We start from the raw sequence: 25,102 nt of genomic DNA, 5'->3' as shown, positions 1-25,102 counted from the left end.
CAAGAGACCTGGAGATGGGCATAACCTTCAAATACAAAGATGCCCGTTACAGGTCACCGTGGAGGAGTACGGAGGCTCTGGGACTGCAAGCCAGGACTTCCACCACTCAAGTTAAAGAACAAACTACTTCTGCAGGGCTACTGCCAGTAATGAAAATAATAACTATGGGGAGTTGTTCAAGCAATCTCAATAATATTTCTTGGAAACTAAGACCATGCACAATTTGAGTTAAAGTATGACCTGTAAAAATCTAGTCTCAATTACTGTAAGAGTCAATTAGTCTTGGGAAATACATATTCCCACTAAAAATTATGTGCTTGATCCATCATCAGAACAGGTATAGCCAGGAATGGCTTCAAGGAATATGGTTGCTGGAGTATTGCCCCTGCTTTCTAAGCTCAGCAGTGTATTCAAAGGCTCACTGTAAGATTGGGAACTGGAAGAGGAACTTGCATAAAATATGGAAGGAAGCTCTACAAAATTCTCCTAAGACCACAGCTGGTTTTGTCCCTGTTATTTCAGAGAGGTCTGCCCATTACTGGACAGCATAGAGATTTCATCTGCTGTGTGGACCCTGGTGCCTTTATGGTTCTGTCCCTTTACCACAGAACATCTGACAAGGGCTGGTGAACATCCTTGCAGCATTTTGAAGAACAAGACAAGTAATATTACATTTTAATATCAGTTGAGTGCAAAGGTGGTTTTCACTTATGTTTTCTGTGCTGCTATATGGCAAAGGTGACAATCTCATCTTGCTTCGCTGGGATATTGCCCTCCAGTAGGCTAAGCTAAAAGGGACAATCATTAGGTTTAGGTAACTAGAAGTACCTCTGCAAACCTCTGTCCTCCTCCTGAATGGTTTCTTCAGACATTTAGGAAGCACTAGAGATACCTGAAACAGACATTCCTCACCTAATACCTAGCCTGATGTTTCAAGTGAAGAAAATGAGATTATCTGGACCAAATCTATTTGCGAGGGTGGGGGTGAGTGATGGCTACAGAAAGGGGCTTACATTCAGCAAATAAACCTCAGCTTCTGCCAAAAGCCATGCTGACAACACCTCCTGGTGCCAGGCTGCCTGCTCTTGTTTGCTTCATCACTTTGAACACATCCATCTATAAAGAGGGTGGTCCATGCAAGAGCCCTGTGCAGAATCCTTGTCACCAGAAATAACCTACTTGACACCTGGTGGAATTGCCTCCCCCTGCCTCCCTGTCTCCTCTCTTCTTCTGTTTTCTGTTTCCGTTTATTGACAAGGGATAGAAACTTGCATTTTTTGCAGTTTCAACCTGTTGGTCATCTATACATATAAACAACTTCTCTGGCAGGATAACTTACACCAAAGCCTGCTTTAATGTACCCCACAGTAAATCAAACTGACTTTTAAGAACTTTTGTAGACTTAGTCACCACCATTTAAAAAAAAAATCAAACCTAGTCCTATTCTTTTGCCTACTTGTTATATCTTCTAGAAATTACGGTGATAATACCTAACGAAGCAGGCAGGCAGGTGGAAGAAAGAAAGGAAGAAATAAAAAAAAAAAAAAAGGTAAGAAAAGGAGAAAACAAGACATCCCAACTTCTAATAAAAAGAATAATACAATCATTTTAATAAAAAAAAGAAATGCTTTGACAAATTGAAAATAGACCCAATTATTTTTTCTGTAAAATTTCCACTGACTTCTAAAAAATCTAAAAAGACATAAGACCTGAACAATGCGTGTGCACACACAGCCCACATAGTACCAAGTTATGTGCAAATCCACATAATGAAATTCTTGTGATTTTCTTTGAAAGGAGGAATTAAGCTGAATTTTCTTTTACCTAGAATGCTACAATGAGAACAAAAATTTTACGTATACACTTAGAAAAATCTTGATCTAAAGAAATAAGGGGATGAAGCATTTTTGATGTTTATGAAAAGCAGTAACTCTGAAATTATATTAAATGGACTTTTTTTGAAATGCAGGTTGCTATATGACTGGTACCAACCGGGGGCATATTCCAGTTGTCATTCAATGGTGTCCTTGCAATACAAGGGTTTTTTTTGTGTGTGTTTTAATTCCAATAGTACCTTGCACTTTTTAGCCAAGGTATATCAACTCTACATCAAAAATCTTTACTGGAGAGCTTCACCTTTACGTTGCTTGTAGGAGATCACACTGTGTACTGTGAACACCTACATCTGCATACCTGTGTCCAGAGGTACGCTTCCATCCAGGAAAGCACAGGGATTTCAGAACTAAAGCTGAAGCACCATCTCTCCTGCAGCTAGATATACTGCCATACATCTGAGGCTTCGGAGGTCTGCTTTGGAGTGTGCTCTCCTGCACTTCATGATGAACAGAGACACTTTGAGTAACAGCTCAGGTTTGTTTACTCCACATGACAGACAAAAATTCAACACTACTAATGTAACAGGGTTTGGAAGAACATAGACAGGCTGGACCATGTCAAAAGAAAGTAAGATTTGTTCACCTACCTTTCTTAACCCTGAAGTCCATCTAGACAGCCTGGAGATGTGATTGAGTAACAGATAGCAGTATATATTTGAACAGTACTTTTAAATGCTGATATACCAGAGCCATTTCATAAGCATGTGCTGTTTTTCCTGTTACCTTCAGGTACTCATCACTGAAAAACAGCCACCTCTGATGTTGTGCTAGCTGTTAAACAATGCGCAGGAACCTCCCCAGTGGCTTTGGCTGGGGAAGGAAGGGAAATGCAACAAGCAGGCTGACTTCTCTGCTGTGTGAAGCACTGTTGAAATCAGCAGAAAGGAGCTAAGAAATCTGTCTGACGCCCTGTTAAAACCAAGAAACTGTTACTACAGGAGGCCTCTTGACAGGGTATCAGAGTGCACACACTGAAACAAGTTGCTTCATGGGCAGCCAGATGTGTAAACCCTCTTCCAATGTCCCTACCCCCATGAGTTCATTAATGTCTAATAAAAGATGGGCTTATGAGCACTAATGAGAACTCTCTGCTCTGCCTGACTGCCTATTTTCATGAAATTTATAGGAACACAATAGCTTTCAATAGCTTTGGGACTTCTTCCACCCTATCAAGGATAGGTTAAATTACCCAGTGGGTTCAAAGCTCAAAGGAGGAGCCCTTGACAGATTGACTGATAGATGGGCCCAGGCACACACTTACAAACAGCTTGATTGTACAAGTCTGATTTCCTTTGGAAAGAAGAAGTAGTGGTTTTATTGGTCACAGCCAATAGATGGAATAACTTGTAGCAAATTGTCTCCTATTGCTTTCTTAAGATGTTGCTTTAATGAAAACCCGATGGTAAAGCACCTTCTGGATTTTGAAGATGTCACTTTAATGCTTCCCTGGGCAAAGTGTCCTTGCTGAGCTTGAGAATATCACTATGATACCATCAGTGGTGAAGATGGTACAGCTGCCAGTGTGCTGAAAGCAAAAGTCTGGAAAAGAAGGAGAGCTTTTCAGAAGCATGTCCTTCATTTTAAAGGGCAAGGCCATGGCTTTGAGAAGCCGAACAATTTCTCTGAAGTACGATTTTGTTTGTGCTGCAGGGGTATTTACTGTTCTAAGGTTTCCTGGCATTTAGGTGGTGTCGGAAGAACAGATTTACATAAAAAGGGGGGAAAATAATCAAACCTTCAAAGGAGCTTTAAAAGGACAATATCCCAACCCACTGTCTGTTTGGGGGATTTTATTTGGACAGAGCTGTTGCTGAGCCTTTTGTGACCAGATATTTGTACGTGTTTTAGTGAATGTTTGCATGGCTGTGCGCAGGAGATAATATAACTGACAGGCTAGTGATGACGGATTCCTGCAGCACAGAGGATGCAGGGAGTTCAGGAATGGGGCTACATCCTCTCCAGTATGACAGCACCATCTTTTCTTTTTTTCCTGCAATGTCAACTGCAAGATGTTCCCCATTCACAAATGGGTGGGTGCTAAGGTCCTGACAGGCTGGGCCCGGAGGTAACTGCCCTCCAGACTCCCCACAGATGCAACCCATGCCCTCTGATTTGTTTTCTAGAAGGTTTACAAAAGCCAGAAGACTTACACAAAGCTGAGGTAGGGAAAGAGGAGAAAATGAATAAAGAAGCAGGCCAAATTTAAGTAAGGCAATGATTAGTATTTGGAAGATATGGCTTCTGCTCCAAGCTGTGTAATGAGGTGCTGCTACCAAACCATGATAACTCAGTGTTCCTCAGTTTCCTTGTCCATACACTGAGCAAGGCAAGGAGGCTGATTTCACCTGAAAAAAACTTTAAGAGCCGCTGACAAACCTGCAGAAGAGCAAAGAATTGCCTATTTCACCCAGTGGAGCACCATCCTTTTTAAAGCCATCTTTTCTCCCCTTCTTCATTTTGTGGGTAAAGGTGAGTAGCTTTACGTTGCTGGTACACCAGTGGGTACAGGAAGGAACTGCAGTTCCACTTTGCACTTAACTGTTCTTTTCTATGGGCAGGAACAGATGTGTGCACAATTGGCTTAAGTGTTTAAGGCATGTCTATAGAAAACAATGTCTAATTGTAGAAAGCTACAAGAACAGGAGGACAGAAGAAGAAAAAGGAAAAGAAGAAGAAAAAAACCAACCCACAGTCAGAAGCATACACACACAGGGAGAAACCCTTCTGCAAAATTTCTATGCCAGCTTCTGCAACCCTCAACCAATTCTTTTTAACACCAACTTGCCAAAATAAACTATAGTTTGCATTTTCAGTGGTTGCTTTTTTGGCTGTAATTTTCCCTCTGCTCACATCTCTAAATATATTTGCAGGAGGGGAAATGAATGTGTGCGCCCTTCCTGTAGCAAATCCACTAACTTGTCTCTACACTTCATCAGGCTGTGAAAGGCAGACTTCACACCGTGAGAAACAGCCCAGGATAAATCAGCCCATTCACTGTCTTCATTCATCTATTGAACATCTTTTGCATGTGTTCAGATTGTATTGTGGCGTAGATAACGCTGAAAGACTCTTGAACATTGGCTTTTAATTGCTGGCTGTTACAATGTTCAGCTTTCAGAGAAGTAACATGATTCGTGAAGAAAATTCCAATATGCAAACACCACATTGATGGTAAGAGGGTGTTTAAGACTCAGGTACTTGGACTGTTCTCGAGGAAACCTTCCATGGAGGCCTTGGTCCAAAGGCCTCTGCAGTCTGAGTAGGCTTTGGACCAAATCCTAAATAGTTTCTTGGGTACACCCTGGTTTCAGACCTCATCTTTGTACCTCTGGACAATTATGAATTTTCACAGTGGAGACAAAATCTTACCCCCTCCAGGACCAGACTGCCCTCACTGGCTGCAGAAAGTCCTGCTGACTATGAAAGCAGTTGCTTACATGGACAAGAGACTGTTAAGAGACTGGTTCATGCATTTCACCTGTCCTATAATGTGTGGAAAAAGAACCAGACACAACCACGGAAAAAAGCACGCACTACAGCCTGTCAAGAAACCCTACCAAATCTAAGCATTTCTGACATGCTTTTGCAGGGGTAATTGACCATTTGCATTGTGGATACCCAAACTGTAATTTTTCAAGGACACCATCTGATGAATGTGAGGTTTTCCCTGGATTTCCATCTTCACTCTGAAGGCAAAATGTATGTGGTCTATGAGCTCTGCTGGCTCATGTGATTGCAGTGGGCTCAGCCAAGGGCCATGTATTCGTTTGTGATCTGCCTGGAGCTGGTAAAGAACTGATATAAGATCAGCAGATCTGTGTCCTGGACCAACATGTCTTTCTCTTTTTTCAAGGGTGCAGGAGAGGACAGTCTTATCACAATCTATTTGGCCCAAGCTTCATATCTGGTAGAGCAGCCCATGTGCTTCCCTGAAGTGCTGTGAGGTGGATTTAGTCCTGCAAGCTATTTGCTTATTTTCCTGCATTTGATGGCAGGATCTGGAAAACAGCTACTAGGAATAATGGAAACTTCAGGGTCGACTGGCTTCAGGAGTTTACATTGAACATTTTGCAGGCAGGAGGACCAACTTATCAAAACAAGAGTCAGGTGAAGACTGGCACTACTAAATGACAACACTTGTGATAGCTTTTTCCCATTCTGCTAATTGAAATAGCAGCAGCAGATACATACACACCCACTAACGTAATCCTTTTTCCTGTAAGCAATGGAAAAGGTCTCATACAGCATACTGTCTTGCACACTTAATCTTCACTGCACCCTGAGCTATAGGAGGAACAGATCTCCCTTGCTCCAAAGCAGGCAGTGATGTCCCAAAGAAGGCAATAGTTATGGCCAAGGTAACCCAGGCTGTCAGAGACAGAGTAGACACTTGAATAAAAGTTCAGGCTGGACCTTTAACTTCTGGGCTGTCTTTTTCTGTTCATAACAGCAGCAAGTGACAGAAGGAGCCCAGCAACATTCACCAGCTTAATAACAATCATTACTATGCTAGGAGACTGGATGGATAACGCAGTCCCAAAGCATGGACATGAACTAATGTCATCAGCATTGGTATAAATAGGGTGTCTGCATTTAATTAATAAATAATAGGCTGCAATGCTAATCTCCTTCTGCTAACTCTTTTCTAAAGGTGCAATCTATTAATCACATGTCACTGCCAGCCTGGTCACTTCTTTTTTTAGATTCAAGACAGAAAAAAATAGCTAGAAATAAATGGATCCTAAATACAGCAGGGCAATTGAATAGCACAGCTAGCATTATGATCCACTGCTGATTTCAATCCTTAGCTACAAGTTTTTCCCCCTAAGGATGGATATAATACTTTAAAGAGAGAATGAAGGCTTGCAATGTTGTTAAAGGTCAGCATGTTACTAATGTCTGTAAAACGGATGATTTTTTTCCTCTGATTATTTGCCCATGGAAATCCTGTCTCTCAACATGCAGTAAGACCCATTTCTGTGGGCATTGGCTAAGGCAGGTGAGATATTCTTTTTGGGATGGGGACAGCACAGCTTTCTGAAGAGCACTGGAACTCTCTCACCTGTCTGGCACATGGTGAGACTAGGAAGCTAGAAACTTAAGGAGAAGAAACATTTGTGCTGGTATGGAAATGTGGTAAGAGGGAAATGAGAGCGCTGCTCATATAGAAGTCATGCAAATTTCTTCCTCTGCATCTGAATATCCACTTTCTAGGAAGCTTTCCTGTCAATGCTCTGAATGAACTTCATAGACACAATGCAGATTTTCACCTGTTCAGCTTCAGGATTATCAACCTGCTGTGCCTTTTCTAGGGTCTCTTTAGCAAAGCCTGGGAAACTTTGCCCCAGCAAAACATAGCCGCTCGGGGTTTTGTGTGCAGGAGGTAAGGGGGAGGCATGCGTATTTAGGTCAGAAAGCAAGTTTTCATCCAAATTATTTTGGTTGGAAAATATATCCTACTGTGTCTAGTTGTTAAACATAATTGATTGCAAAAATGTGTCCTTACTAATTGAACTGATTTTCAAAATGATTAAAAGATTTTCAGAAAGTTCATCTCCACAATTCCAACTTGTTTGATATCAGAGTTGTGCTGAACCCTCAAAAGAGTCATTCTCCGGCTAAATTTCTTTATTCTTCAAATACAAGTGAGACGCCTCAGCACAGAACATCTGGGTGAAATTTTACAGTTTATGCAAGAGGTTAAGTGAGATCTAACAATTCCTTCTAGATCTAAAACCTATTCATTTCCTTTTAATCTAGCCCAGAAACACCAGAAGAATGGCTAGTGCTCTGGTGTTTTGGCCTTTCCTCTCAAAGTCCAAACTTCAATAATAGAACATTACAGGCCCTAATAAAAACCACATTGCCTGTAATACCAGGGCAGAGTGCTGGATCACATGCTGAGATCAAGGAGAGACAGGGATAAATTCAGCTCATTGCAAACACTGGAGAATATACTTGCATCAGGATTTGAATTTCTGTTGTAAGACACGATGTTTGACCCCTGTTTTGTTCTAGGTGGCTCTGGGCCCTTTGAAGAGTTGCCTGTAAAGAGACAGCTGGTACTTATGAACTGTTATATCCCAGTTTTCTCCTGCTCACTTGCTTCTCCCACAGTACCCAGGGACCTGCCTTGCCCGCAGCAAGTGGCGCGGTAGCATAGTGGTCTCCCTGTCAGTGTGATGTGTCTCTCTAGCATCTGCTGAATCTCAGGTTCTTTTCTACTAGCAAACTTGTCCACCAAAGACAGCTTCTTCACCTTAGCTGCAACCAAATAGCACATGGTGTGACTGTGCAGGAGGAGGGTCCTTGTCAAGAAGGTCCTAAGGTCTTGTGTATGTTACTCAGGAAGTCACTCGCTTTGTCTCAGAGGATGTGTCCCCAAAAGGAGCTTTGCTTCAAGGCCATCCTTAATGTTTCCTTTCCCCAGGTAGACCCATAACTCCATGGCCCCTGGCCTGATGAATTAGTTTCACTCCCAGTTGTGCAACCCAGAACAATGCCTTTTATTGCATCTGGGAAGACACTGCATGACAGGTGCACATCCAGACGCTGTGTCTGGTCTTCTCTTTAGAGAGTAAGCTCTTAAGGAAAAGAGGGCTTCCATCTGTTCTGTACTGTGCAATGAACCTGGTGTCATGGTTCATAACTGGTCTCCCAGGCACTGCTGCAAGATAGATAGTAAATAATTAGATTTCTGATCTAGGGAGTGGAGAGACTGCTTTGGTTTAGTCCAATCTCTAAAGTCATTAAACTCATTCTATCTTCATTCCCCCTTGCCTGAAGTTCTGGCCCATTCTCCCACATCTCTTCTTCACTAGCTGTTTTTAATAATAATAGTCGTAGGCATTGTGGGGGGAAAAAAAATATAAATCCAAGAAAGCAACTCATCCAACCTACCTTACATTGTGGCAACATAATTTCATGTTAATTGGATAGCTGCTTATAAGTGTCAGTAGTTTGTGGTTTATAATCAATGCATCTGGCAATTCATCAGTGACTCAAGAGATGGATAAAATAAAGATTTGGGAGAATTAATTACCATTCATACGGCAGCTCATGGGCAGGAAGTCATTTACTAACTATGAATTCCTGCTTACTAGGTTTGATGCTACAAGAAAGCATCCCTCCACTAAGGCCAGTCCTAATACATTTGAGATACTTATCTCTTATTTTTAACAAATCTTCTACTCCTGTCCATTGGGCAATCTGGAATTGTATTATGAAACAAACCTTTTCCAACAGGACACGTCTTGCTGTAGTTCCCACAAGCATGAACAGGCAGTGTCTCTTACAGGGATGAGTCTGAGTTGACTCCACTGTAAAAGTGTGAGGAATCAGCCCCACAAAGTTGGCTCCAACTATTTTTCAAAGGGAATATTTAGACACACAAGGCCCATTGACTTTATGTGAGATTTGAGCAGTGAAACACATTTGACACTTTTGAACATCTCTATATATCTAACCAAGTTACTTCTGTGGAACTAATGATTAGAGAACCTGAGCACCTCATAATCTTTAATGTATGTATCCTTGCAGCACCAATGCTATTTTATAGAAGGAAACTGAAATCAGAGCAAGTTGTTTGGCCAATTTTGTATGTATTAGACAGTCAAAGATAATATTAGGCATCAGTTAGAAATGGAGTAAGAATAACAACCTGACCCTGAGTAACCTCTTCAAGGTCAAGGTGAAAATCTGTGACAAGGCAAGAAGTTAAGCCTCAGTCTTCCAAGCTGCAGTCTATTGCATTGCATAGAGCTTTCTCTTCCTCTGTGCAGGATAAGGCGGCAAGACTGTCCTTAAAATTGAAAAGAAAGGAAACAGTCCCTCACTAATTGAAGCCAACTGTTTATCCTCCCTGGGGGAAAATGTTTCAGTGCAGTGCTGCCTTGAAAATTACCTCTCTACAAATGATATTACAAGGGGCCGTATTCATTTTCCATCACAGATTCCAAAACAAGCTGGTTTTAAAGATAAAAATATTTTTCTTAATTATGAAAACACATTTTAAAGTCACTGACGTTATGCACTGTTTTTAATTTAAAACTTTTTTTTTTTTTTTTTGAGTTCACTTTCTGCTATGAGAATGGGAGTGGTATCAAACCCAAATACAAAAATGAAAATGGAAATTGACTTTAAAGAGGAATTAAAATTGATCAGATTATCTCTATTGCTCAGTCTGATTGGGATACTACCCCTCTTATCTTCCCCTGATATTATGAAGTAAACAGTAATGGAAAAAAGATGCCTTCCCTTTTTAGGACAAACCCCAGCATCTCCTAGAATCCACAGGTTTTATATAGCAATTTTTATTCATAGATCTTAACTAGGGTTTCAGAACGGTGAAGTATCATCATTCATACAATACAGATAGAAAACTGTGGCCTGAAAAGGTGAAAGTTGCGATTCATCTTACCTCTTTTCAGGTGTCTAAAAGTGAGATACCTAAATCTGAGTTAATTGTCGCAGGTTCATTCCGGATTCACTGAAGAGAGAGAGAAAGGAAACTTCTGGGCATCATTTATCCCATCCATCTTAGGATGGGGTAGATCACAGTTTGGAAGCACCTCTCTCCCTCCACTGTCCATAGGCAAAGCCTAGATGACTAACTTAGACTATACAACTAATATTTAGGTGCTAAAACTAGGCAAAGGGAATCCTGCCTGAAATAACATTTTAAGGACAGTGTTATAGAAGCCCTATTTAAAATTTCTTCTGTCACTAAGTTCAAGGCTCCTAAGACAACCAGTTTCTGGGTAAAAGCACCAGATACAGTTTACTCAGAGAGCTAAATTGTTTACACAGGGATTTTCTACTTCCCAAACTGATTTTGTGTCCGTAGTGCAGAATATATATAGCAACTGGAAAATGCTGTGTATGCCACGGAGAAAAGTTTTCTTGACCTCCAGTATCTCCTGAGTCTTGAAACTTCTTGCAAGCTGTGATACTATCATCTGGAATCTTAGCAGGCAAGGGGCAAAACCCTCCTCACTGAAATGCCTGCTCAGAGAAGACAGTTCAGTCTGCATTGAATCTGCAGGGCTGATCCAGTCTTATTTTAAATTGCTTAGTTATAACCCCTGTGTGCCAAGACCTGAGGGTACTGACTGCAGTCCAGACATTTTCTAGCTCCTATATCATGCTAAAACTCACTTTCCAGAAAGACCCTGGATTACTCTAGTCAAAGATCTTTGCAAGCATGCAGTAAACAAGTGACAGTCATGGAGAAACGGGCACACAGCAATACGTGCTGAATGCTGGACTCAGCTGTACCCTGGCAATAATTTAGGCAGCAGTATGACTGTATAAACTGTACTAGATCTGGAAACAACAAACTTATTTATCTGGAGCCAGGGTTATAAAAGTGGTTATAAAAGGTATTTGATTGACGCTGATTACAGTTGGGGTTAGATGAATAAACAAACACACATTAATTACATGTGTACATCAGATGCATGCAACTGTAAGTTGCCAGGAGGAACTGAAGTTCAGACCTAGAGTAATGATGTCAGGCAGGGGAATAACTCTGGATGCCTTATAACATTTTGTGTTGTTAACTATAAAATATGTCTCCTTTTATCCTGATTCCAAGTGACCTACAACACAACGAGTTTTCTGCCAGATGGCTCAGTTTCCTTTGTACTAATTCTTCTTTTTCATTCTTCCTTACATCACATTTTGCATCAGACCTCTTCTAAGACCTCTGCCTTCCTGGTACAGCAACCAGCAGCAATGACATTTTGACATGGGGTGAGAAACTGGATGTTTCGATTACAGGCCTTGTCCAGGGATTGCCTGTGCATTTTTATTGAAGTATCCCTGGAAAAATACAGAAGTGCCCACAATGCAGAAGTAAAGACAACACCAAACCCCTCATACCTCGCTCACTGCTGACTGTATAGAGGGATATTGGTGCATGACCGCTCTGGGAGCTGGGCTTGGACTTGGTCTGAGAACATTTTGATCCTTTGTGAATGTCAGACGAAATGCACAAGGAAGAAGCTTGGAAAATCAACAGAACATGAAATCTGTAGGGTATGAGCATCAGTCACTCTCACTTTATTCAACATCTGGCAGAAAAATTGCCTATATGTTCCCTTTCCCCCAAATGTTTCTCCAAAAGAACAGTGAAACATGTCCATTTTTTAAAGAAATGCCCCTGTAACCATAACTACAAGTATGTCAATAGAAAAATACATAATAAATGGCTCAACTTTTTTGTGAGACAGTTCATTAGAAACTTCATTTGTCTACATGGATTGCACTTATTCAGCTATATTCTAATAAAATGCACATTGCTTCCAATAAAGGGAATGCATTTGCTATTGATGTGCTATAAACTACTATACAGAGAGGTGTTATTATATCCCTGTGTAATAACAAGCCAATTATAATGATCAGCAAAACCTTTACAATAAAGTCAATGCATGAGGAGTGATTATCATAATGCATTCTAACTGCTCAGTGCCATAAATGCTTTGCAATTAATTGTGGAGCATATCTATATATGCATTATTAATGCTGTATAAAAACCCATTGACAAGCAACCTTTACATTAAAAAAAGATACTAGGATTGTAATGTGTCCCTGAGTTCACCTAGGAGCCTGAGTTGTTTACAAAGGCAGAATTTTTTATAGGATTACATTTTTTATTTTCTCCACTCTCTTCCTCCCACCACCTCTCATATTCTTGAAAAACCTCCAAATAACACTGTAGCATGAGGGCCCTCGATCATCCACTGTTTGATTTTTGGTCCTATACACATCATCTTGGGCACAGCTACAGGCTTTCACTGGTGTCCTAACCTATGACACTGACAGCCTGACATGGATGAATGCCAAAGGCACTTGCCTCAAGTAATGAGCAAACAAAACATATCACAACCTAAGCAGGCAGTGCAGGAAGGGTGAGAAGGAAAAGGGAATCGAAGTTACATAATTGATCAAAAGTCGTGTGGTAGCAGAGAACAGAACCGGCATCAAAACCTCAAGGCAATGAGCTTCCCAGCCTCTCCCCAGGCTCTGCTCGAGACTCTCTTTTTTGTCAGTAAAACTATTAGGTTACTGATGTTTTATGAAAAATGTGCAATATGTTGTGTATTTTTTCCCCTTTTTTCCCTTAATACTTGATTTTAAAAGGTTGTCCTTAGGACATGTGCTAGAACACAGTGTCCTGTGGATCTTTTCCAGTTCCTGTTGACAGGCACACTTCCATCGATTTCAATCATGATTGAAAGGGCAGACATGAAGAAAAGTTTGATGTCCCTTGTATTCTTTCAGCTGGTGAGTATGGAATGGAGCACATCAGGCTTCAACAATCGTTGAATATAGAACACTACACATGCGGGTCTGCTGCAGCCTTTTTTCTCCCCTAGAATAAAGTTTTACCAGACAGTGGAGGGCACGAATGGGGTCATCTAGGGCCACTTTGAATTAACTGATCTATTTGCATGCTGCTACTTTCTGCAGCTTGAAAATACAGTCTTGTGAGGACAACAGTGTTAGCTGTCAGTAGGGTCACGCAATTGTGAATTTCCTCAATAAATCAGATTTTCATTTTCCATTGACTGTAATCAGCCCCACAACAAGCCACGGCTAGAAAGAGAAGATTTTCATGTGTACTAAAATGTTCTTTCTAGATGAGTTTTATCTTACCACCAAAGGAGAAACACTATAGATTTTCACAGATATTCAGACCTGGAATTAAATCCAAGGGACAGGTTTCCTTTGAACCTAGTGGTTTTGAGCACTGCTGTAGAAGGTTCTATCACACACAATGGGGTCTAAAGCTTGGCTCTGCTTTTTGAAGACTGTGGCTTCACCTGAACTGAGAGAAAGCAATGATGTCCAAATCTGGGTGACGTTCTTGATTCTGCCCTGGACTCCATGTGTCCCTGTTCACATGGGGACAAACCCAGGACATACAGGAGAAAAGGCACCAGGGTGATGCTCGAGACTGTGCAGTATCTGAGGTAGCCTTTGTGATCCTAGACCCAGCTCCCTTCCCTTGACTAGATAGAGAGGTGAATGTGTTTCGAGGCACTGACATCTCTCGCTCCCAGTACTATAGCATCTCCAACGGCCATTCCTCAGGAGCCCGCCCTATCAATGACACCAAGGTTTTCTGCTGGTTCTGACACTTCCCCAGCCTCTGAGGCAAGAAACCTGCCTCCCAGTTTGTATCAAGATCTTCTGGTTAGATTCATCATATAACTTTTTTTCCTTTGACTCATGAGCTCATCTCCTCTCCCACTGGATTTTTTGAGAGAATATTAGACTATTTTTAAACAATTATTCCTTCTCTTTACCCTTCACACAAAGATACTGCAACTGAGCACCAGGGTGTTGTTTAATATCGGATATGTAATTAACAGAGAAAAGAGATTCAGGTTTGGGTGTGGAGGCATTATTATTTTTTTTTAATACCTTGTGCCAGAAAAGTCAGAACCCGTTGATTAATCATGTCTGTGGAAAAAAATCAGGAAAAGAAGATGAATAAGACTTAGAAGGAGGTTTTGGCATGGAGATAGAAATCTTTCAAACTGTAAGGGCATATAAAAAGGAGGAGAAATGTTGTTTAAACTGTTATGGGCATTAAGGAAAAGAGAGTTTGAGGCCCTGGGTGTGGTAAATGATTTTTCCAGAGGTCACCTCATAAAACATGAAGACAGAAACTGTTACTGTCCAACTAGTAGTCTTAGCCTTGCAAGTGCAATGCTCACAACAAAGGTGACCCAAGCTACAAAAGATTGGGGTGAATCATACTGGGCTCATAGCAGTGTTGAAGGAGTTAATGGGTATGCATTCATGGAGAAGTAAGCTTGGATCTTCTACCCTGCTGTGAGAAGGGAGAACATTATCTGTCTTCCTGAGGTGTTTGCCAGGGCCACCTGCCTGCTCCCGCTGGATGGGTGTGGGAACCATAAAAGAAAAAGAGATGAACAGTTGAAAAAGCTGTGGCAGGCCACATAAAGGTAGGTTGTGTGTATTACCATCTGGAAACAGGACATTCCTTCAGCCTGCTTTCCAGCTTCTGGGATAGGAAGTCTTTTAAAGAAGCCCACCAAAGGTACCAGATAGGGAACTGCTGGTAAAGAAGCTTCCAAGGAGATTGACATGCCAGGCAACAGATGTGGTTCAGAGACAAGGGAGAGATGAGAATTACAAAGGGACAACTCTGGTGCATGCATCGTTCAGGACTTCTTGCACACAGCCATAGCCTAATCTCCAGCAGTGCAGGAAAGGAGATGCTGACCTCTGCCAAAATTGCCATCTCTTCATCCTTAACTCTCTACTTCAGACCTTTCCAGTCTGAAGGTCTGAGCAAGCAAATGTAATCTTTGCAAAGCACTTCCAAGGAAGAAGGAAATTGCTCCATGTTTCATAGTTGTACCAGTGTAAAGGCAAACTAAGGTGAAAACAACCAGTCTTGCTTGATTGCAGCACCTAAACAGGCCTGGATCTGGCTGGTACCTGGATGGGAAGCTTTCTGAGAGGTTTTGGCCATCTGCAAAAGCCACAGAATTCTGATCAGTTAAATGGAAAACAGCTAAATGCCAAATAGTTACTGGGACTTTGGGCTGTTTGTCACAGATAAACCCTGCCAACTGCAGCAGAGAGCTGGTGAGAGTTGGAAATGGCCTGAATGAAATAAGAAATAGATTCAGACTTTTGTCCCAAAGGAAAATAGGGCTTAGAAATTGTGGAGAGGCCATTCTGGCCCCATCATCATTGCTAAGTTGATGGAAGGGAAAAAAAGAAACAGATCATAGTGCGTGAACAAGGCACCACTGCTTTTCTGTTTACTGTAAATGAATGCTTGGACATTTTTCTCTGAAGCTGGAGTAAACCATAACCAGGCAGATAAATTCAGAGCCTGCACATCGAGTAACAAGTAGAGAAATGATGCAAGTCAGTTGCAATATGAAGTGCAAACCTTCCAGCTGCTGCTATCACCTCCCCCAAACAGCAGACAAAAAAACACACGCTGCACATGCTTTCCCAAAACATACCCCCAAAAAACTGGCTTGCAAGCACAAACACAGACAAAAGCTTTAGTAGATTTGTGAAGTCTTGCATACAGAAAATGCTACAATGTGATGAACTGCACACCCCTGTAAATCTCTCAACACCCTTTTTGTAGGACACGGCACCCTTTCAACTCTGAACCACTTTGGACTTCGCCTTTTTATTTTCTTTTGCCCAGGAACCTTCTCTATCTCTTCCATAAAATGCAGGACGACCCCAAAAACACCACAAAGTGTTTCTTGGTAGAGACGTTAACACTGGGCCTGGGTAGCACACTCTGGGCATCTTTGCATGCCTTTCTTTACGGACCTTCCTCTGTCCTTTGAAAGGAATGTGGGAGCAATGGAGCATCTAAGCATCACTAACCGAGTACAACTAGAGCAGCAGGAGAATCTTTTCCTTTTAAAAAATGTTACTCCCTGTACAACCTAGTGGGACCTTGGGGCTGTGTTTATCGTAGGTTAACCCTGCCAGCTGCAGCGTGAGTTGTCTAGTGAGAGCTAGAGATATTGTGGATAAAATAAGAAACAGCTCCAAACTTTTGCCCCAAACCACAAAACAGACTTGAAATCTTTCCATAAGTTTCCAAAACTTTTAAGTCACTGATATCTAAAGACTATTTCTAGAGCTGAATATGAAACAAGAAACCAAAAACCCCCATCAACAACAGCATGAAAATAATATAAAATTCTATCAGTTTAATTGAGATTTGTCATGTTCAGAATTTAATGTGGAGTTATAGCTTACATCCCTAAAACCATACTGGACTACCTAATCTATGGTGAAGTAGTTTCTGTATAGTCAACCTAAATTTTGGACAACACAAAGGCCAATGAGAGTTTTTAAAACACCCTTAATAGAGCTAGAGTTACACTTCAATTTTTCAGAATGAAATACAGAATTGTTGCCTTTTTGTCACATTCTATCAATTCTATTACTGCTGAAGTCTCTATGAAATGTCAAAGAACTCTTTACCAACCAGGTATTTGAAGCTTCATGAAGCATTTTGCAGAAGGAATATCCCTGTACAACTTTTTATACATATGTGCACAAGCAGGCAAGAATGCAAAATGCAAAATTTTCCCATTGATTTAGACTGTTTCCCTAGAGAATGTACTGAGGATACATTCATTTCTAGTTCCTGTGAGATGTGGGAAATGTAAATAATGCCAGTTTTTATTGAAAAGGATTGCAGGATTTGTCTTGCTCTTTGTTCAATATGGGGATTAACGAACAAAATAATAAAACCCAGCAAAACTAATAAGGGGCACTCAGCATTTCAATTTTGTTGGGTTGAGTGTAATTTGTGCCAAGCAACATTTTGAATTTGTCCCCAAACCTAGATAGTCTAATTGTCCAAATTCTCACTCACATGCACTAGATGCTAACACATCTGCTTTTGGTTCAATTGGGAATCAAGACAGGAAGGATTAAATACCAACAAAATCCAGACTCCAGAACAAGAGAAAAAAATGCTGAGCAGGATCTGGTTGCAGGGTAGAGTAAATTCTGAACTCCCACCAGCTTTGGGTTGAGGGATAACTTGCTGGAAAAGTCAAAGATTCATGTTTTAGCAAAGGGCAGGTACTTGCCCCTATATAAAACAGAATCTCACTTCCTCAAGGATACTGCTCACTATTTCCAGTAAAAGCCTTCTTGCAAACTACAGTTTCAAAGAACACTGCATTTTTTCTTTCGTACATTGACCTGGCACCAAAATTCCCCGTAAGCCAGAAGAGAGGTGTATTCAGAGTGTGGGCTTTGAGCAGACTGAAGACCTGTACTGTGTGTGCAGAAGAGCTGCTTCATCTTCCAAGCCCCTCTGTTCTCTCACGTTCCGTACTGATACACAGGCACAGTATAATAAGCTACAACTTAGGTTCCTTTGCTGTTGAAGTTGACCTTTATCTTGCAGTCCTAATGAAGCCTTTTGATGTGCTCCTAAGATACAGGGCCCCCTTTTTAGCATTCTGTTTGCTGTACCTACTTTAACCAGTGGGCTTGCAAAGAACCTAAGTTTTCAAACAATGCCTCCCTTGGGTGACAATTGTTCTTCTCTCCCATATTTGCCCTTGAGTCATGCTGTCCTGAAACATCACCAGCCCAGAAGCAGCTTGTGGGGAATTACGACAACGTGCCTTTCATGCCAATGATGAGTGCACCCACTTGGCTCCTGCATTATGATCACCACTGATAGGAGCAATATGGGAGCAGAGTGTATGATAAAAGATGAGGTTTGTGTGCGTTGGGGTTATAATTAGCTAAAATACAATGGGGAAGGAACCACTGGTGTGGTGGATAATGTGGAATCAAACTGCCACCAGAGCCTTTTGCAGTTCAAACTGCACCGCCTAAAAGCAGCTGCTCTTAGCAAAAGAGTTTGAAAAGGCTTCCCAGAAAGCCAGGCATGCATTCTCTATTAGTGATTCACATTAAAAAACAAAAAACCCCAACAACAACAACAAAAAAAACCCCAAACCCAGTGATTGGGAGCTACATACCCTGTAGGCGCACTAAGCAAATTGGCCAGCCTAATTATTATTTTTTTGTACATCTAATTAAATAGACAAAAGGCTCTCCCTTCACTCTCGCTGTCGGCACAAGTTCCACTGGAATGTGCATAATGTCCCCTCATTTGCCCAGGCAGCTGAGCCTTTGCCTTTTCCCCTAGGAAATCGGCACTGACAACTGCCCATGGCTTACCCACTCCTGCTCAGACACAGAGCCAGATTGTGAGGCAAGGAGGGAAAGAGGGTAAACTGACCTGGTTCTGTTAAAAACCACCAGATGATGCTGTACAATGTGACATGCCTTTGTGGCAGGTTAGAAACGTATCGTGGCCCTTGATAGCAGAAACTTGCCATCCTGGAGCCCATCAGATATTCTGCCCAGTGCTGGCCAAATTCCCTCAAATTTACTTTACAGGGACTCTGAAAGTGCAATATTTATCCCTGAGCTTTCTGGCATTTTTCCAGCACTCAGCTCTTCTCCTGCTCTGCAATTACGTGGCACTGCAGCCCTTCCTCACAGAGCCTCTGCTGACCTGCTGGTTTCACCACTCTGTAACACCAGCCCTTTAACTACAAGCTACGTACAAAGTCCTCCAATGACTTGAGTCATTGGAGAGTTTCAGCCTCACACTGATGCACTCAAAGCCTCTGGAATCCAAAGCTTTCAACTGAGAAAAGAACACAATTTCAGCACCTTTTGTCTGCGACACATTTTACTACTTTTAAGCAGTTGTTGATGGTTTCCACTAATGCCAGCCTGAAGACAGTTGTTGCATAAAGGAAGAAGAGTTTACATATGTGGTGGGAATTAAAGAATTTTCGCACATCTAAGAGCCACATCATTACTAAATGACAAAATTTACTCCCACACTTATACGATACATAAGCACTAGTGTTTCCGCTGCATGTATCAGCAAAAGCCGCTCTATTTTTTCCTGAAGAGATAGGTGGAGAGTGGAAGGAAGCACCGTGTCATTATATATGCATGTATATATAAATGTACAGACACAAAAAAAGAAAAAAAGAAAAAAAGCACAACGATAATTTATCCAGCATAACAGACTATCTCACACTTTCCCCATGGGCTTTGCGTTTGCTTTGACAAACCATATCAGTTGTGGTAAAAAACCTTCTAGAGGAAACACCTTAACACTGGTGATCTACCAAACAGTCACTCGGCAAAGCCTTCCAAATCTACTGTGAAGTATGGAAAAGCAAAAGACCAGCTCCTGATTTTGGCTACACCTGTACTAATCCTGAATAACTCCCTGTGACTGAGAGAAGTCTTCTGTTTCCACAACAGGTTTATCCAGATAAGCTGATACAGGTGCAGAAAGCTGCTACCTTAGAATTTACTTTTTCCAAAAGCAGGGTTCCTTCAGGCCAAGCGAAAACAACTTGGTCAGATAAACCATAAAATATCTGCCTCATTCTAGCCAAATTAAACACCTCTGCAGCTCAGCCCAACACAGGTCTGGAAAACCTACATTGCCATCACCGCTGTTAAACTTTGTTAAGTCAGTGCCTGATGCTTCACTTCTTAACAAGGCAGTTATTTGTTTCCCAGGCAATTTCTGGCACCTGCCTGCCTTTTAAAATCAAATAATAATTGAATATGAGGAAAGCGAGACGAAGTAAAGGAGATTTAATAAAGAGAATCTTTGCTGCAGAGGGAATTTCTTTGGCAGTGATTACGTTACTAATTGATCAGCACATTGCCTGAGAGAAGCCAGAGACAACAATTATACTTAGCAGTGTGGTTGAAAGCAATGCAGTCAACTACCTCCTCGGCTCTCGCTGTCCGCTGGTTTCACCTGGATTGGTCTGTTCATCTGTTAGAAAGAGCGAAGAGAGACACATAATTAATGGTGGAATTAAACATTCATGCAGAGTCTTGCTTTGTTTTTTAACCATGCAACATAGTTAGCAGCAGAATTTACTCCATGAGGGTGGAAAAAAAAAAACAATTAGTAAGCACATAAGTCACCACTGAATACAGGCTGCTTCTTAGTCTGAGGTAAATCAGTGTCACCCCATTCACCTGACAGGGGCTCTGCTGAATCACATTGGGAGAGCGGTCTGACTCATTTCACGCAGGCAATGAAATATTAAACACAGCTTTTTAACTTTCTAATAGTTTTCTCTGGAAACACTACTCTGTCAGAGCAGGAATGCTTTGTTAGAACATTGGGATCAGTGAAACTTTAATTGCAAAGATTTCTTGAGATTGGCACGATGAAAAGAAAATGGAAAAGTGAATTCCACCTTCACTGTTAGCTCAGTAAGATAGTCACCCGTAACACAGCATGCTACATCTCATCCTTGGGGAATGGGATTTGGATCTGATTTGTCCACATGCTGCAGGAGTGTTGGTCATCGAGTCCTTTTTTTTTTTTTTTTTTTTTTTTTTGGGGGGGGGGAGAGTAGGATATGAGTCAAAACATCTTGCTCTGTTTCTTTTTCAAACATCTTTTTCCTTTCTCATATCAGAACGTGAGAAACTATAAAAGCTTTGCCATTGTGCTGTGAATAGGATTTCTGCTCTCCAATTTATCCCTCTCTCCCTCAACGAAAGCACTGGGTAGCATCATTACCCCCAGAGCTGCTCGCTCCCAGGAGAGAGGGCAACAGATGCCCACAATCATCTTCAGTGGTAGTGCCTAACATTTTGTAAGTGTCCGATGAACAGGGGTGAGGAATGTCCTCCCTGTTAATAGCTGCAGATGCAGATCGGATCAGAACCAGTTGAGATTTTCATCTGAAAGCCCTTCCCTGCCTCTTCCTCCATGTCACTTAAAGCAATCCATATACTATGCAGATGGACTATTCAATGTAACTTTCTGTGTGTGACCACCCCTGCACCCCTGAGTGGAATGAAAGTATCCCTTAGATTTGGCAGCTCAAAAAAAAACCAAAAAACAAAAAACAAGTGCAAACAGTCATCACAAGGAGCAGGAAGTCAGAAGGCAATGGGAATCTTCCAACACATTGCTTCCATTGCTTCCCAATAAAGTCAGACCACAATTTGGCTGATGAGTGTCACAGATGTCTTCAGGTGATACTATCCCTCCCTTATTTGTGGATAATCAGAGTCGGGCAGCAAGGCTGTTAGTTTTCTTTTTTCTTTTTTTCCTAATTTCCCCCTTTTTTTTTTTTTTTTGGAAGTAGTTCATAATAATTTAGATTTATTCTAATTGCTCTGCACACATATTTAGTAATAAAAAGTTATCAAGCTGGCTGACAAGTAGGTTAAGATGATGGAGAGCCTAGCAGATCCTGCTGCACTGTTGTCTCTAGAGGAAAATGTACTTAGCCATAAACTCACTACAGTTAGACTCACACTCGGGAAGAAAAGGATCAATGGCTACAGATGCTACTGAGCAATTTCTTCTCTCCTGAATACCTGTATCATCCAACAAACTCCAGACAGTTAAAGTGCTAAACCCAACAAAGAATCTGATACTAGATAAACCTTGTATCAGTCCTTGCTTCTGCAACTGTAAAGACCTGTTGGTCATACACATATCACAAGATACTAGCAAGGCTGGAGGTGATGTGTTAGCAGCAGCAGGATGGACATCCTGCCATAGGTCTCCTGTAACCACATGTGAGCAGGTGGCTGTTACAGACAATTACAGATCTGGCAACACACAGGTGAGGAGGCTAACTTATGCCATGTTACTCCAGATGTTTAAAAAGTGTAATTTTAAGCCACTCTTAAGCTTGCTGTCTGAAATTAAAAGGATGACTGATCTTCTGCTGTGCCTGTTCCTCTCCACTAATCATAGAAGTAATCTATGCAGTCAGAGCTGGGTGATATGAACCCCATCTTGGTTCTCACTTGCAGGATAATGAGCCCAGACTACACAGTTACTGTTCTTTAACTTTCCCCAGCTGTTCAGCCCCTGCGACTGATTTGTGTTTACATCAGGTTGGTGCTGACACCATCCATGTACGCAAGTCAGATGTGAAACCTGTTAACTTTTGACAGCTGCACTCATGCTATAAATTATGGTTTCCTAATGTGGAGGCAATGGCTGATCTAACTCCAGTCATCAGAGGAGAGTGGTCAGGGGTCCCTGGTGCTCAATCCAAGACAGACAGAACCTGCATCCCGAGCAGTCAGTAAGAGAAACAGTCACAGCAGCCAGGAATTTATGGGAGGTGTGCTGCACAGAGCCCTGGGAGGCAACGTCTGGAGCCCAAAATGGACACAGCCTTGCAACGAAGAACACTCCATAAATCCTCCGATGTAGGTACTGATACGAACCCTGCTAAAAGCCATGAAAATCCCCACTGAACTTGAGTGAACTTTGGATCCAGCCTTTAGGAAAACAAGACAGAGCTTTTCCTACTTGTTGAGTTGGGTGTGGTCGGTTATCAAAAGGCAGAAGAGATCACCATATCCTTATCAGCTAAAATGAGAGGAGACTACTGCTTGTTTGCAGTTGTTTTGTGGGTTTTGTTTTGTGGTTGGGGTTTTTTGTTTTTTTTTTTTTTTGTTTGTTTCTTTTGGGTTTTTTTTAGATTGAGGCATGAGGAAAAAAAGACAATCCCCAAGAAAGGGAAAAAAGAGGGAGGGAACGATCATCCAACAGAGGAAGAAAAACCTGGGGAAATTAATAAGTAAAAGGCTAGTGTAATTTAATGTATACTATGATTTATACACTTGACAACTTCTTTATAGACCAAAGAGAAAGTGCTGCCTGCACAGAGCCCATAATACAAATTGAGATCATCTTGACATGAAAGACACCAATTATAGGGAGAAACACTGAGAGGAAAATAATTAAGTTTCCTTTCTCTGTCTATAAAACCTTTTTTTTTTTTTTTTTTTTTTTTTTTAATACAGACACCGTGGGAGCAAAGAGCTAGCACAGCAAGCAGAAAAGGGTTATGTGGGGAAATAAAAGGGCAGAAAGACATACCTTCCCCAGTCTGGGGAAGTGCCTTCTTGTGGAAAAGGGAACTGAGAGGTTAAAGCTCTCTGCTTATTTTTCAACCGGGTATTGTTATGGGTTTAATGCAAAGAAACCAAAATTTATACTTCAGATGGTAGTCTTCTGAGTAGTATTTGGGGAATACTGATATGGACAGTTTTAGTATTTGTTCTGTCTTGGTGGACCCTGAGAGTGTGATAGGAGAAAGATTTACCAGTCAGCAGACCTAATCAATACCACAGGTATCCACATGGGAACATAGGAACGACAGAAATGGCTGTGAGGTTTTATTGATCCCTATCACTAGAATTATTCAAAAGAGATTTGTGTACATGGGGAAAGACCTAGGTAGGCTGATGAGCATTTGAACTGACAGCTGGACTGGATGAACTCTGTTAGGCTTTCCTCTAGGATGCTCTACACTTTTGTCCGTCACAATGGTCCTTCTTTCCTCTGCCCATGGTGTGCTCTGTGCTCTCCTTTGAAATATGGTCTTGGTTCCTTATTCTGTGTTATCCCTGTTGGGTTGCTACAGTAAAAGAAGTTTACTGTTTTACCATTAGCTAACCCAGAAAGACTTTATGTCCCTTTAGCCTACCTCCTATCCTTTAAGACCTGACTAAATTTTTTTTCTTTATACAAACTGTGAAGATTCATGACATTATGGTACCAGAATGCCTAATAGTGATAAAACCATTATAAAATCAGGACAATGTTTATCCATTTTGGCCACAAATTTACTTGAAAGTGCCTCATTCAAGAACAATCCATAACAGAGGTGTGCTGAGGACCACTGAGACACAAAGGGGTTTAAGCAAGAGCCAAAAATTTGAGTTTCTGGTTACATATGACAGACCCAGTTCTCAAAGGGCTGGCAAGGGGATGGCAAATCAGAGCTTTACCAACAACTGTGCTCCCAGTGAGGCGTCAGGCGAAGCCTGTGCCTCAGATTCCATCTGTGTTGAGAACAATGGGCACTGGTTACCATTACAACTGTGAATCGGCCCCGTTTCAGGAACCCCGTTTGGGTTGATGGAGGTGTTAGAACTTCAGATGCATCATGGTTCTTATTTTTCTTTGATTCTTTGCACATTTATCTCTGCCAAAACCCATCTTTACTATCCTTGGAAAAGATAATTGTACCTGTTACACTTCATACCCTTCATTTTGGCTTTTCCTTTCTTTTGCCTAAAACAAACTCATCCAAATAATGCCAGATGTCACCCTCTCGCACCAACTTGCCATTTGCCCCACCCCAATCCTCCCTGAAAGTAGAAACATGACATCATTTTTCATGTCCAATTACAGCCACCGTGGTGCCACTGTTAAAAGACAGCGCAGGTTCTCCTGTCAAAAAGGGTTTGAGTTACAAGAAGCGATGAATTACAGCAAGCCCTTTTTCAATTCTCCACAGAAATGAAATGTCAGAGCTTGCTGCTGTATTTTTCTCAGCAACATCAGCTACAGGCCACTGCAGGAATTAGACAGGGGACAGACGCTTTTCTGCATCATGATTTTTCTTTTCCTAAGGTTGTCGTTTTCTCCCCCACCAACCTTTTTCTGCTCCCTCTGGCTTTGATATTAATTTAAAGCAGGTAGAAGAATCACCAGGGAAAGAAGAGCATGAGGCAGAGACAGCTGATTTCTCATTGTCTCCATCTTTCTCCCTCTCACTGTTCCTACTACACTTTACTTTCTTCTGTCACTTGCTTTTCATTACTCATTA

The 25,102-nt window shown here is 41.4% G+C and overlaps 1 protein-coding gene across 11 annotated transcripts in view; it reads right to left on the bottom strand.

Moving 5' to 3' along the window:
* The window catches only part of CELF4 (CUGBP Elav-like family member 4), a 730,178-nt gene that overhangs the window by 295,329 nt on the left and 409,747 nt on the right, over positions 1-25,102 (bottom strand). For all 11 annotated transcript variants that reach the window (XR_013924765.1, XM_080371390.1, XM_080371393.1 and 8 more), the window contains exon 3: positions 20,220-20,268. Coding sequence is in view for 10 of the 11 variants with exons in the window: in XM_080371390.1 (XP_080227516.1) it covers positions 20,220-20,268 (49 nt within the window). In the remaining variant the exon portion in view is untranslated. The remainder of the gene's footprint in view (positions 1-20,219; positions 20,269-25,102) is intronic.

This window comes from Falco punctatus, assembly GCF_963210335.1.
Source record: "Falco punctatus genome assembly, chromosome: Z".
Lineage (NCBI taxonomy): Eukaryota > Metazoa > Chordata > Aves > Falconiformes > Falconidae > Falco > Falco punctatus.
The sequence above is the reverse complement of the archived record's forward strand: the minus strand, read 5'-3'. Positions and strand labels throughout refer to the sequence as shown.